Here is a 13,174-nt window from a genome sequence, read left to right as displayed (position 1 = left end):
ATGACACCACGCTGCAATGAAAACTGTGGGTATAGTCACTATTTGGTCGCGCGATGTATCCAATTATATTCAAGGATCTATCCAGATATATCAAGGCAGGTTTTACGGGTCCTAGGTCAGCTCTACCGTTAAGTTTTTGAGTTTTTAGTTTGTTGTGTTCAGGCATATTGTGCACACAAGGGAACAGTATACAAATGTTAAGGCTGTTTCCGAAACAATGAAGGTCTATACGCTCCTGTTATAGACAAGATATAAGAACATTCTTTTTTCATTTGAAACATCTAATGTGGCATCAGAACGCGAGAGAAGAAGTAACGTAGGCTTCAAATCGAACTTGCCATTCATAGGATTTACAAATAAAGCATATTTTTTTCTTTTAAGAGAGCTGAATATTTTCATTATACTTTAAGCCTTCGATGTTTCCCATCTGCTAAGGGCCATTATTCGATACTGGACAGATTACTGATGAGACCGACCGAATGGCACAATTTTTTATTCCCTCTTGATCTTATTTGTCTGGATATACCATACTGATTGATTTTATGCAAACTTTTCTTTGCGGAAATCTTGGATATACATACGTAGTTGGGTATATATTTTGTGTATCATCGCATTTAGGTATGGTAATTAAAAAATAAAGCATTATTTATTATTTTGTAAAATATATAAATTACGACTGTATTCCTTCCATCCTCTTAGGCGAAATTTTGAAACGCATTATATTGGTTGTGCCTTATTTTGAGACTGTTGTATTTGTATTTTATTGTAACTGTTGTCAAATAAAGTTCATAATCGCTGTTAAATCTTAGTTTTTATTGAATACTTTAGCTTTTAACAATTTTTGTACAAAACCTTAAACAAGGTGTTTGTTTAAGAACTGACGCCTTCAGTAGGTACTTCTGAAGCTGCGATCGCATCTTGCACCTACTAGGTATACCTAAAAGTAATCTTTCAAGACAGTATTTATGAGCATTACCTCAGATTGGGGTCCCAAGGTTCTGGAATTGCTACCCTGGACAGGTAAACGCAGCGTTGGTGGGCCGCAACGAGGTGGTCGGACAAACGAGTCTCTGGGAGCCGCTGGAAACAAGCGTCCTGGGACCGTGGATTTTGAAGCTCCTTACAAGAGACCTATGTCCAGCAGTGGACATCAATCGTTGGAAGTGATGATGATGACCTTAGATCTACCCTCTTTAAGAGGCTACGAACGTGTGGCCATCTGTGGCCATAGGCTTCAGGCATTCGGTACCTGATCTTGCCGTGCTGCCGGAGAGCCTTTTAGTCATCTGCAGCCTATTAGCGTCCCACTGCAGAGCAAAGGCCTCTCCTCTCATAGGCGAGACGGTTTTAGAGCATGGACCAACCACGCTGCTCCAATGCAGGTCCTATTAATTTTCGACCCGCGTGCGTTCGAACCAAAAACTAACTCATGATAGTTGTTACTAAGCCTCGTTGGTCTAACGAGACTTTAACAATCCTAACTAATTTTATAAATGCGATAGTGTGTTTGTTTGTTAGTCTTTCCTTCACGCCCTAAATAAGCAACCAATCAACTTGATTTTTGCCATAGAGTTAGTTTATATAGACAGAGGCTACTTCTTATTCCAAGAAAACAAACGGTTCCCACAGGATTTGTAAAAAACGCGGGCGGGATTTAAAATAGTAGCTGTGTTTTAATGCCTCAAGTTCTTAGGACATATAAATAGGTGTAAACACTCCATGGAACGACTCGTTGTCCAGAGAAAAGTGGAAGGCAAACGGTCACGCGGTCGATCACCCACGCGTTGGACAGACCTAATAAAGCTGCAACACAAACCTCCATAGTCCAATGTTCCCGAAACGCTGAAGATCGTAACAAGTGGAGCCGCATCGCGGGGCTGCTGTAGCCAAAGAAAATGTATCATCGTCAACCACGACCACTCTGTCAAGAGTGAACGACTAAGGAACGATTTTAATACTTACTTTTAAAATACTCATACGAACTGTGGATGTTTTATGTTTTCCTCAGTCATCATCTCGTCGATATACTTGTCTAAATTGCAATGTTTTGCAATCAAACTAACACTGGCCGAAGAATAAGTAAAATCTTCTTTACCAGGTGACTTCAACATGACATTCAACGTTAGTTTTCAAAATATGTACTTTGCATTATATTTGTGATCTTTTTTATTGACCTTATTTGATAGACACTCGTTTTTAATTTACCTTTGCACGAAATTATTAAGCTAACAGTGCAATTTTGATACTAGTAATCTACAAATATCTGTTGATTGATAAATTTTGTAAGCACATTTATGTCAACTTAGGTTTCTATAAATACAACTGCGAAGTTTGTGAGTAAGAACCAAAGAACGCGTTAATCACAGATTAAAGAACATATAGAACCCTCATTCAGCAATACAAGGTGGACGATTGGTTAGGTTCGGTATTAGACTATGTAAACCATGTCAACCGATACACGTCCACTTCTAGACATAGGGATTTGGAGGGATTTCCAAATTTCGCAGTTTGTGTTCCAAAGTGCCGCTCAAGTCCCTGCGACGTGCTAGATGTCGTCTGTCTAGTACTTGGGCGCCAACCGACGCTACGTTTACCAGTCTGGGATCGCCATTCCAGCTTCTTGGGTCCCAACGTCCATCCGTTCTCTGAGCTATCTCCTCATTTCTGATTTGATCTCGAAGAGATACTGCAAGCATAGCTCTCTCCATCGCCTGCTCGGAGCCTTCTTATGAGGCCCATAGACCATTCATATCATCCGAAATATATTTACTAAAGCTATTATCTACAGCGAACAATAGAAAAAGGATATCTGAAGATTTAGGATTGAGTAGATTGATTAATCTTTTAACTTCGTACGAAAGCCCTTGTGATTATCTGTTAGCTAAATCGATCTGGCCAGATTGATTCCAAAGGCTTATCTTATACGCTATATATATCTTATACTCAATAATTCGGTTTTCATTTACTGAAAACCGAATTATTGAGTACACCACTGCCATACTTTTTACTGAAATATATCATATACAGCCCTAACATCACATGCAAAATAAAATCAAGTGACTCCTGTCACTTTATTTGGTACGCATCGCGTAGCGTTCGCACTATGCGCGTTTCGGTCTTTTATCTTCAATAGGGTTGTCATAAGTAAACACTTAGAAAGTTTTGAATTAGTTTGTATGGAAATAAAAATATGATTTAAATGGAATACTGAAATATCTATATGCACCCTTCAACAGTTTTTCGTAATTCGGTTACACGTTGTATACAAAGTTTAATCCTTACCATCGAAACAACAGTGGGCTCGGATAATTGTTACAATATGAATTATTATGATGTAAAATTATGACTTTCAGGTGTTAAAAAGTTGCAAAGCATGGGCTTACTACAGTCCATATTTTGTTCTTTTGTCTTCTGTATTGAAAGGTAAGACCTTGCTTCTATGTTATTCACCAGGGCTTCTCAACCTGGGCGCCGTAGAAAGTACAGAGGCGTACCACGAGGCGCTCCTTCTGTACATCAGAAAAATTAAGGAAAATTATTTTTAGATAGTTTTGGTGCAGCGGTGTCACGGCTTGGCCCACACTGAAAAATTGTATTGAGATCACCAAGCTCAGCCGTCCCATTTTAGGGTAGTATTATGGTTTTATTAGTTTCATCAGGATTTTTATTTACGCCTTACTTCATAACTCACAAGTACCTAATTATTTTAACTGGCTAAGTCAAAGCGCGGGCGCCGTAACAAATTTCTTAACTTTTAAGTGCGCCTAAGGTTGAGAGCCCCTGTTCGCAATTACACAGTTCACATTTCATTCAGGGAAAAACTGACAAATCAAACATGCGATACAAACAAATAAAATTGCGATGTCTTTCGCTTGTTGTGTTTTAAAAAAAACACTCCAACTCGTTTTAAACCTAATCTTCATATTTTGTGAGTTCAGAGTGCTAACATGGACCTGCTGCGCTTTTCTGCTGATGCTGATGATGTTTGTGATCATCGTGCTGATGGTGTACGGCATATCAGTTGGATATCATTATGCGCAAAAGGAACTTGCTTCTTTCGCATGTAAGTGTGTAACCAATATACAGGGTAAAATAAAATAAACCAGAAAGCTCTCGGCCTGTAATTGTTTACATTAAAACTAAGAACTTTTGTTCTACGCCTTTTTTTTTAACTTGATAATTTGTAAACTATTCAAAATTTCAATATTTTACTTAGACTCTACTAGTTGGTAACTATGAAATGTATCATGGGCACCGGCGCGCGGACCACGTCTCTATCGTGCGTGCTCGCAGCGGTTTGACATGTATTTCGTTTCACACTTCAGTGTTGACTTTACAAAAAAAACATGATGTAAGTATTATTTTTTGTATGAAATAAATCAATACTGAATTTTTGAAAAGTCGTAGAACAAAAGTTGTTAGCTTTAATGCTAGGAACCACAAGGCCGAGAGCTTTCTGGTATTTTGTATGTAACCCTGTATACAAGGCTCCCTAGTACCTACTTTGAAATGGAATACTGATATTGGATAGAATTTCGTTATTTTACAAGAAAATCGTTATTTTACGGAATTCCATTATATGCAATAAAAACATAAATCTTAATTGGCTCCGCGAAAAGCAGGGGGATTTGTAAGATGTAAGTAATTTATAATTTCTTCAATTTTTATTCTCCGCACCAAACAGATTTTCAGACCTAGGATCCTACCCTAATAACGATTAATTAGAACCTATTCATCGACAACTTTTGTCTATGATAACATTTACCTGTACGTACAACGTTGTCATATAAATCCTACTTAAAGTCTTAACTTTAACGCAATCATACTTGACACTCAGTTCTACATCTAAGGACAGCACCATAGTCTACTAGTTCCATAGTCTACTATGGAACTCGAAATATTTATAAAAATGTGTTTTATTAATAGTGACGTCCAGAACTACGACAGAACCTTCGATATTGAGACGAGCTGGCGGCGATGATCGACCAGTTGTACGACTGGTTGCAGTCAACCGATCTGAGAAGCGGTCCGCACCGGAACCTCTTATCGGTAAGTACAAACTTAGAGTTTCTTATTTCCATCTTCTGCAATTAGTAAAGGAGCAAGCATCATTACTGCAATTATTATAGGAGCAAGCATCATCAAGGCTCATTCATCCGCCAAGCAGCTGTACTCCGGCCTGAAAGGCTTGGTTGCCCGAGTAATAACAGGCATTTTTGACTTATTCCCTAAGCCTCAGATTTGTGGACAAGGGGCGACAATTTGCAATCAGATACAGCCCTAACACGACATGCCAAATTAAAACCATGTGACTTCTGTCACTTTATTAGGTACGCGACGCGTAACGTAGGTACTATGCGTGTGTCGGTCTTTTATCTTCAATATTATATATGACATACAATATTGAATAATATTAAATGAGTATTTTTTTTATATTGAATAATATATATGACAATATAATATTGAAGATAAAAGATCGACACGCTAGTAAATACTAAGAATGTTATGAATTCGTTTGTATGGAAAAATAAATATGTTTCTTTTGTTTTAATATTTTTACAGGGTGATTCCTTATGAAATATACTTATGCATCCTTCAATATTGTTTCGTATTCCTGTTAGACGTTATATGTTTACTATGAGTAAGGCGCGGTTATGAGTTGACTATGACTTGACTGAATAAATGCCTAAACATACGTATGTAATGGATTTTTGCAGAAGTATACCAAACTAGAAGCCCAGGCGAAAACGTTTACTTGGAGACATCTGAAACTCCAGTTGTGTTTCTTGAAACAGAAAGGTTACTTATTTCTTATATTTCTTAATTAAGTATCCTTACCTAATGCAATAACATAGTTAGAAAAAATGACAAATTAATCTAATATTGTAATGACTTGAAATCGAATTTACACGTGTAAGTTTGTGCATGTGAATCGCTATAATAGAGCCATAAACTTATTGTGTAGCAACTAGCATCTTCATTTGACCTTTGAATGTACGCACAGTGCAAACAAAACAATGATTCAATCTCATAGTCACGAGGTGTTTTTTCGAGTACTTAGGTATACACGATAAAACAGAAGTATTAAAATATCGATAGGTTAAAACCAATATCTGTGTCATATATGCTAGGTATACCACGAAGACGCAATCGTTCAATTTTCTTTAAATTAAAACAGTAATCATTACCAAATACTTAGTCAATTGTTGTATTTAAATACCCAACACATACTCTTTTCATGGTGATAACATAACATTACCCAATTAAAGATTTTAAACTAAGATTTTCTTGGTTAATTAACATTTCTTTAATATAGTTGTCGTAGTATGTACGAAATGTCCCATGACATGACATCTCGTACCTACGCAGTCCCGTCGTGGGTCGAAATATCGACAGATCCAGAATATTATCGTGGTATGTATCCGTTGAACTATACTATAATTCAAAAACTGGAACTATAGTATATATAACTTAAGAAATAACATTACCCGCCTAAGTTTGTTGTGGGCTCTTCTTAGACCAGGGCGCGTTGTAAACCCTCGAAGGTTTAGGTTTAGGTTTAAGTAATGTAATTTTAACGTCACAACATTTCAGGCCACCTAAAGAACCAGAATTATCACAAAGTGAAAAAGAACTGACGCGGAGACTGATAGGCAGATTTCGCCGCTCGAGGAACACTACCTCCACATCGGAACCATTTCTACGTCCACTAAACAGCACCGAACCGCCTATTCCAGCAGCTGCATAGAAGTCACCACCTTTTGCAACATATTGTATCTAGAAATTAAAGTATCGTGCGTAGTACTCATAAATAGTTCCGCTATACTCTATACTGGATTCATAGGTGTACGCTCGAAAAGTTCGACACACGTAAATCCTTATTCATGAGCTTGTCGAAGGACGCAGCGCAGGCAAATGACACCAATGCGCGAGGCCGCTAAAAATGGTTGAGGTTTGAGAAGGATTTATGCTGGTTTTTGACGCTGGGACCGATGGCCAAGCATGAGAATTTATTATTCCCATAAATATACATTTAATAAATTGAAATTTCACACGTAAACAATCACTATTGTAAAATGAAACTCGTACGGAAGCTATAATTAGATTAAAGAAAGATTTGATAGATTTCTCGTACCCCTCTGTTTGAATCTACAATTGCTTTGTTGGCGCTGTAGGTAATAAGAGTGTTCAGGGACTGAAAAGGTACCTACTCCTATCTTTATGTGGCGCTTCAAATGGGGACGAACGCCAGTCCAGTTGTATTGAGAGGTCAGTGTGAAAGATGATCTCGACAAAATAAAACATTTTCGGTGTAAAAAATTGTGTTCGTTTCATTGCTCTTACAATAATTATTAAGTAAATTAATACCAGCTACACAAAAATCAATTCAAACCTAATTTCGTAACAGTAGTTGTATAGTTAATCTGCAGAGAATCAAACGCTGTCAAATTGTAGTTGTCTATGGTTGCATTGTTATTCGACTAAGGCGGGTTGCCGACGTCTCTTCGCGCGACTCTGTGTACAACACAGCTCTGCCGATAGATTGCATCACGTTGCCAGGCTGAGCCGGGCCCGAGCGCAATGCACCTGCTGCTTCTGCGGCTTTAGCTGAGTATTTGAACAGCACAAGCAAAATGTAAAAATGCAAAATTAGAAGGAGACTTCGACATGCAAAAGATAGTGAATCTACACCGTCAATAGGTAGAATGATTAATTTTGAAAAACTGCCCGTGATGTTCGGGTTTTACGGGAGTATCTACTATATCCAAAAAAAAATGGATATAGTAGATACTCCCCTAATTATTTTTGCAGAAATTAAAGATTTCGTTAATTTAAATTGCAAATTATATATTTTTTTAATTCTTCCCGTAAAAACGCTCGCCGGGTATAAATATAATAAATCTCCGGTTATAGTCTTTTCTACCAAACTATACTTTTCGCTTAATCTTTGATCCTCTTTGACCAAATGATAGAAAAACCTCTACCTTTTTTACCTGATTAAAAGCACCTGTAAGTATGCCAGTAAACCGTGCGTGTTAATTCTAATTCCGCCGGGCTATTTTTTATTATTATATTATATTATAATCGCCATTAGGTAAATAGGGAACCGGAAATACTTTCCGTGTTTTAAATGAATAATACCTATATATATGTGTGTCTCTGTGGCTGATTTATGGAGGGTAGAGGTCTTCTTCTTCTTTTGATTTATGGCTTTTCGTAAGGGTAGAGGTCTGATTAGTATTTTTAATTTGACAGTTAAGTTGACACAAAATCTTTAAGTTTAATCTGTGGACGCAATATGGGAGATGAAAATATTGCGAAAAAGAAAGATCAAAGAAATCCTAAACGCCTACCAAATAAGAAATATGCTATTAAAAAGAGGTTACCATTGCGACCTGTTGAAGGAGAAAATGTTATATTTGTAACCAAAAAGACTAATTTCAAGGTAACCTCATTTTAAAGATTCGTTACTAAAAACTTGAAAACTTAAACATTCTTGATAATATGTTGGTATTGCTTTAGGCCCAGCTCGAAAAATGCTGCGATCTTTTATCTAAGGGCGAGAAGGAAATTATATTGCATGGTTTAGGAGCAGCTATACAAAGATGTTGTAACTTAGCCCTGCAATTGGAATTGTTATTTTCGGGGACATGTCAGATTGAAGTAAACACAGGGACGGTAGATCTTATCGGTAAGTAATAATTAATTGTTTGTACTTGTTAAGGGGATGCCTGCTATCTCCGGGTAAATGATTTTACTAGTAGTGGAGCTTTTTGTGATTGACCTTGTCCGGGGAAGTACTATCGCCTTGCCTAGTATCTGCCGCCAAGCAGAATTGTTGGGGTCCGGCTGAAGGTCATGGTAACCAGTGTTCATTGATATTACAGGCAAACAGGCTTTTACTGTATCAGTAAACTAGATTCCTTGACGTTACTATTCGGTACGATGGGGTAAATTACTGGTCAGTTTAGATCTATTTGTAATTAAGTGCTACCTACGCGGTGCTACCAATTTAGAAGTTAAAACAATACTAACCACAAATCAGTACCTACTTAGTACAAAGAACATATTTACTAATTATTTAATATCTTAAGGGTTCGTATTAGAAACTTATTGTTTGTTTCATTAAATTTTTCAGTTTTATCGGTTCACTGGTGATAAAAAAGTGCCTGTAATAAAAAAACAAACTTAACTCCTTTCGTCAGTTTAATGGACACAAGGTAGCACTTAGGTTTCTGCATGACCTGCTAAGTGTTGTTTTGTTTATATACAATGATTTTACACTTACCATCCGGTGGGCCATTAGCTTGTCAGCATCAGTTTTATATGAGGAGGTTTTATTGAGAGGGACATGAAAAGTTGGTCAAATATAAGTTAATTGTTTTTTCACATATTAGGAGTCACATATCATGAAAAACTGATGTACATTATAAATTGTTCAAAAAAGTTAAGTTCCATATTATAGTGAATTTTATGTAAATATGTCTTACAGAAAATTTAAACATGTTATTTAATAACCAAGATAGATAAGCCACTTGTGTCTAGCGGCCCCCTGCAACTTTTATGATAATGTGATTTGTTATATTGATGCAGCATTGTCCAGACTGAGTTTCCACTCCACTTAAGACCCCAATGACTCCAACAGTCCTACAATCCAGGTGCACCTTTTACCACATAAACTTTATAAAAGTCTTCATAGTTATTCATCAACATGATTCTTCATTAAACTATTCTTTGACAGATGATCTGGAACCACTGACTGATGATGTTGACTTTGGTGCTCAAGTCAGACATTCATCATCAGTTCACATAAGGATATTCAGGAATGCAGTGCTTGGGGCCAATAAATAAACAATAATGTTTTTCACACTGAACGAGATTGTGCAGTGGTTAGGGCTCACAGTTTTTGAAATATGGATAAATTTGATTACAATTGCTATATTCACTGCACTGCTAGCTCTCAAGATTGATGGTATTGTGAACAGTGCATGGTGGACAATATTTGCCCCATTATTTGTAAGTGATGCTATGAATGCATACTTTTGCTGTATAGTATGTATACGAATGACTTTAGAAGTCTCATACAAGGCTTCCCTGTATAGAGTATCATGGAGTTGTATATTTTTAGGTCTAACATTTGTCTTTAAGTTCTTATTGTGTAGAAAGCTCCAAGGCGACTCTGCAATTGAATATAGTGAAGTTTTTGCACCACTGTTTATTTTATTACAACTTATAGCTGTAAGAGCTTGTCAGTTACATCAATAAACAGATTGTTATGTTTCTGTCTTACTTTTCTTTAATAAAGATATATGGGATATAAAGCAATTTGTTTTTATATTATAAATATACAGGAGCATTGTCACAAAAACAAATATAATTTTCTAAATTATCTTTAACACAAAATACATGTATATTTTTTTTAATTTTTTTATTTATTTCTTATTCTTTGGAAAGGTTTTTAAATACAGACTACAATACCAACAACAGTTTGATTAATGTATTGCTTACTGGAAATTCCTTCATACATAAGCTATACTTTGTGCAGTGCTCAGACAAGACGTCAAGCACTTATGAGCATTAAGAAACCCAAAAGATGTATTTTCAATTTGATAAAAAAAGTGTCAAAAACAGCAAAAGAAAAGTTTGATGTACTTATTAAAAATGCCCCACAATTGTTAACCTTTCAATTTATTTTTTCGATGCGCCAATTTAGATATACAAAACTGAAAACCAACAAGGTAGTTGACCTTGTTTGTCTAGTTGTTAGGATTAACTATAGATCACAAGTCCTCCTGAGTGTCAATTCCCGAGTGTTTCTGTTAAGAGGAAGGTTAGTGTTCTTGGAGTTAATAGAGCATAAGTTTAATCAAAAATAAAACTAATACTTGGGTCAAAATACTTTTATTACATTTAGATAGTGCTAATTATTATTATAAATGAAACAAAAAAAAAATATTTTACACTTAAAATTTATATAACAAAATAGTGTCATACAGTTATTTAAAATAACAGACGTAAATGATAATTTATAATACAACCTAGCATCCTAAATAAACCAGGTACTGTTTATAAATTTATCCCACAATTAAAAAATAGTAACAAACATGTGACGAACAGCACAAATGAATGTTGGTTAACATTAGTAGCAGGGTCACAACTTTTTAACATCAGACACCTCAGTGCGAATTCCTACTTAGTGTTGTTTTCATTGCAAAACAAGTTTAAAATAATGAAGAAATATAAATAATCTATACTTTTGAAGACCTTAAAACTATATATATAATTTTTTGTTTTGAAAAGTTGTGACCTCGCCAATAATGATAAGCGCTTACACTTTGGCCGAGCTGTACTCAAGTGTAAGCTAGTTGATTACACTGGCTGTCACATAACACCCGGACTGGCTGAAAATGTTACAGCTTCCGTCCAAATAGCTATTATAATATCCCATGTAGCAGACTCCAAAGTACATATAGTGTCCATTTCACTCATCTTGGCAGTGTATTACATACTAGCACCCATGCCAAGTTCAAATCAAGGTATAAACAAAACTTAAACCTGTCACACAAACTCTAATAATACTGCTTATATTTCAATATAATATTTTTTTTATTCTTTATATTACACAATATTACAAAATGTCTATAGGTGTAATCCGAAATATGGTAGCAAAATAAAAATAACAATTGTTTTACAACATTGACAAACAAAAAAGTATTTGCAAGTCAATTATAGAATTTTTCAACAAACTGTTTATGTAATCTACTTTGGTTTTATAACTGCGTTTTCATTATGTCAATTTAATTAATACAAGTTAGGATTTTAAATGCAAAACAGAATATCACACTCTTAACCAATTGATGCAATTATCATCCAAGCAATAAACCAAACTAACTAACAATGACAGGGAATGTCTACTTGATTCTGTAAGAAAATTCTTTTTCGATCGGCCAATAAGACCAGTGAAATTAACCAAGGGGATATAATACAAAAGCACGTCAATCTGGAATAACTTAAAAGTAATACTTAAAATACACTTTAGACTAGCTACTGGGTCCCTTCGAAATTATAATAAATTTACTTTAAAATTAACGTATTTTGTACCGCCAACATTCACTAAGTGCGGCGACCGCTACGCGGCCACTCAAGGGGAGGGGTCGCCTCACGTCGGCCGCGCGACGGGCGAAACAAGAGTACCCTGCGTTCGTCCACTCGACGCGGCCGCCCGGCGCATCTGCGTTATAAATTCCACCACTACCGATAGGAGACATCTCAGTCGAATATTCAAATTTTTCAAGGAAATTTAATTCATTCGCGAAGTGAACTCGGCCGGGGCGGGCGCGGCGGCGGCCTCATTAACTGTAGGGCTGCGGGTGCAGGATCTCGCCGAGCAGCCGCTTGAGCGAGTCCACGCCCGTGAGGAAGCCGCAGTCGGGCCCGTGGTGCGGCGTGGCCGTGGCCAGCGGCGACTCCGCCTCGGCGGCCGCGTACGCCGTGTGCGCGAAGTCGATCATGCGGATGTCCACGCGCTCGTCGGGCGGGGGCGGCGCGGCGCGGGGCGCGGGCGGCGGCGGCGCGGCGGGCGCGCGCCATGCGGGCCGCGTGCGCGCGCGCTTGCCGCTCGCCTCGGCCGCCGCCTCGCTCTCTGCCTCGGGCTCGTGGCGCCACGACTCGCTGCTGGTGGACGAGTACGCCATCCAGCTGTCGGCCGAGTCGGGGCTGGGCGGGTGCGCGGAGCGCGCGGGCGCGGCGGCCTCGTCGCCCTCCTCGTAGCCGCCCATGGTCTCCTCGGAGTGCACGAAGGGCGCGGGCGGGCGCGCGTCGCCGGATATCTCGTCGTGCAGCGTGGACATGTCGAAGTGGCCGGGCGAGGGCGCGGACGACGACGAGGCGGACGCGTCGGCCTCGTACTCCGACGCGCCGCCGCTGGCCTCGTCCGCCGGCAGCGAGCACGGCACGTCGCCCTCGTACACTATGAGCAGCGACCTGCAAGCACCCAATGTGTTAGCGACTCAATACTGACAAGTAAATTGAACTAGATTCCAGAAGTTCCACGATGCACTGATCCGACGAGATAAATCCCTTAAGATAATAATATACCGTGTATCATTACCGTATCAATGAAAAAAATAATAACAAAAGAAATGCATATGCGTAAGTTTACACGCCAAAGCAT

The 13,174-nt window shown here is 38.0% G+C and overlaps 3 protein-coding genes across 7 annotated transcripts in view; 2 read left to right on the top strand and 1 right to left on the bottom strand.

The window, feature by feature from the left end:
* The first annotated feature begins 3,368 nt into the window (after positions 1-3,368).
* On the top strand, positions 3,369-7,320 carry LOC120628929. Its single transcript, XM_039897610.1, has 5 exons — positions 3,369-3,423; positions 3,939-4,063; positions 4,927-5,049; positions 5,721-5,799; positions 6,595-7,320. Exons 1-5 carry the CDS (start codon positions 3,374-3,376, stop codon positions 6,746-6,748), a joined length of 531 nt encoding a protein of 176 aa, XP_039753544.1. The 5' UTR covers positions 3,369-3,373; the 3' UTR covers positions 6,749-7,320.
* Positions 7,321-8,217: 897 nt separating this feature from the next.
* On the top strand, positions 8,218-10,281 carry LOC120629017 (transmembrane protein 203-like). Of its 3 annotated transcripts, none has more exons than XM_039897741.1 (3): positions 8,218-8,446; positions 8,524-8,692; positions 9,743-9,982. In XM_039897741.1, the coding sequence occupies exons 1-3, from the start codon at positions 8,300-8,302 to the stop codon at positions 9,850-9,852; spliced, it is 426 nt and encodes a 141-aa protein (XP_039753675.1). In that variant the 5' UTR covers positions 8,218-8,299; the 3' UTR covers positions 9,853-9,982. The 3 variants fall into 3 exon arrangements, with proteins under 3 accessions (XP_039753675.1, XP_039753677.1, XP_039753676.1); XM_039897743.1 differs by lacking the exon at positions 9,743-9,982 and adding an exon at positions 9,140-9,260; XM_039897742.1 differs by lacking the exon at positions 8,218-8,446 and having other exon boundaries at positions 8,555-8,692; positions 9,743-10,281.
* A 793-nt stretch (positions 10,282-11,074) lies between these two features.
* LOC120628621 (inositol hexakisphosphate kinase 2) overlaps positions 11,075-13,174 on the bottom strand; it is a 66,269-nt gene continuing 64,169 nt past the window's right edge. For all 3 annotated transcript variants that reach the window (XM_039897087.1, XM_039897085.1, XM_039897086.1), the window contains exon 8: positions 11,075-12,984. In XM_039897087.1, coding sequence (XP_039753021.1) covers positions 12,354-12,984 — 631 coding nt within the window. In that variant the 3' untranslated portion in view covers positions 11,075-12,353. The remainder of the gene's footprint in view (positions 12,985-13,174) is intronic.

Source organism: Pararge aegeria, chromosome 13 (assembly GCF_905163445.1).
Source record: "Pararge aegeria chromosome 13, ilParAegt1.1, whole genome shotgun sequence".
In the NCBI taxonomy this organism is placed as follows: Eukaryota; Metazoa; Arthropoda; class Insecta; order Lepidoptera; family Nymphalidae; genus Pararge; species Pararge aegeria.
This window is presented reverse-complemented; position numbering and strand designations above follow the sequence as displayed.

Bases quoted from the DNA above. Each gene is read 5' to 3' on its own strand.
- LOC120628929 (XM_039897610.1), top strand. From the start codon at position 3,374: ATGGGCTTACTACAGTCCATATTTTGTTCTTTTGTCTTCTGTATTGAA. The intron at 5,050-5,720 runs GTAAGTACAAAC...TTTTTGCAGAAG, and splicing joins CGCACCGGAACCTCTTATCG to TATACCAAACTAGAAGCCCA. The intron at 5,800-6,594 runs GTTACTTATTTC...ACAACATTTCAG, and splicing joins GTGTTTCTTGAAACAGAAAG to GCCACCTAAAGAACCAGAAT.
- LOC120629017 (XM_039897741.1), top strand. From the start codon at position 8,300: ATGGGAGATGAAAATATTGCGAAAAAGAAAGATCAAAGAAATCCTAAA. The intron at 8,447-8,523 runs GTAACCTCATTT...GTATTGCTTTAG, and splicing joins CCAAAAAGACTAATTTCAAG to GCCCAGCTCGAAAAATGCTG. The intron at 8,693-9,742 runs GTAAGTAATAAT...ATTCTTTGACAG, and splicing joins AGGGACGGTAGATCTTATCG to ATGATCTGGAACCACTGACT.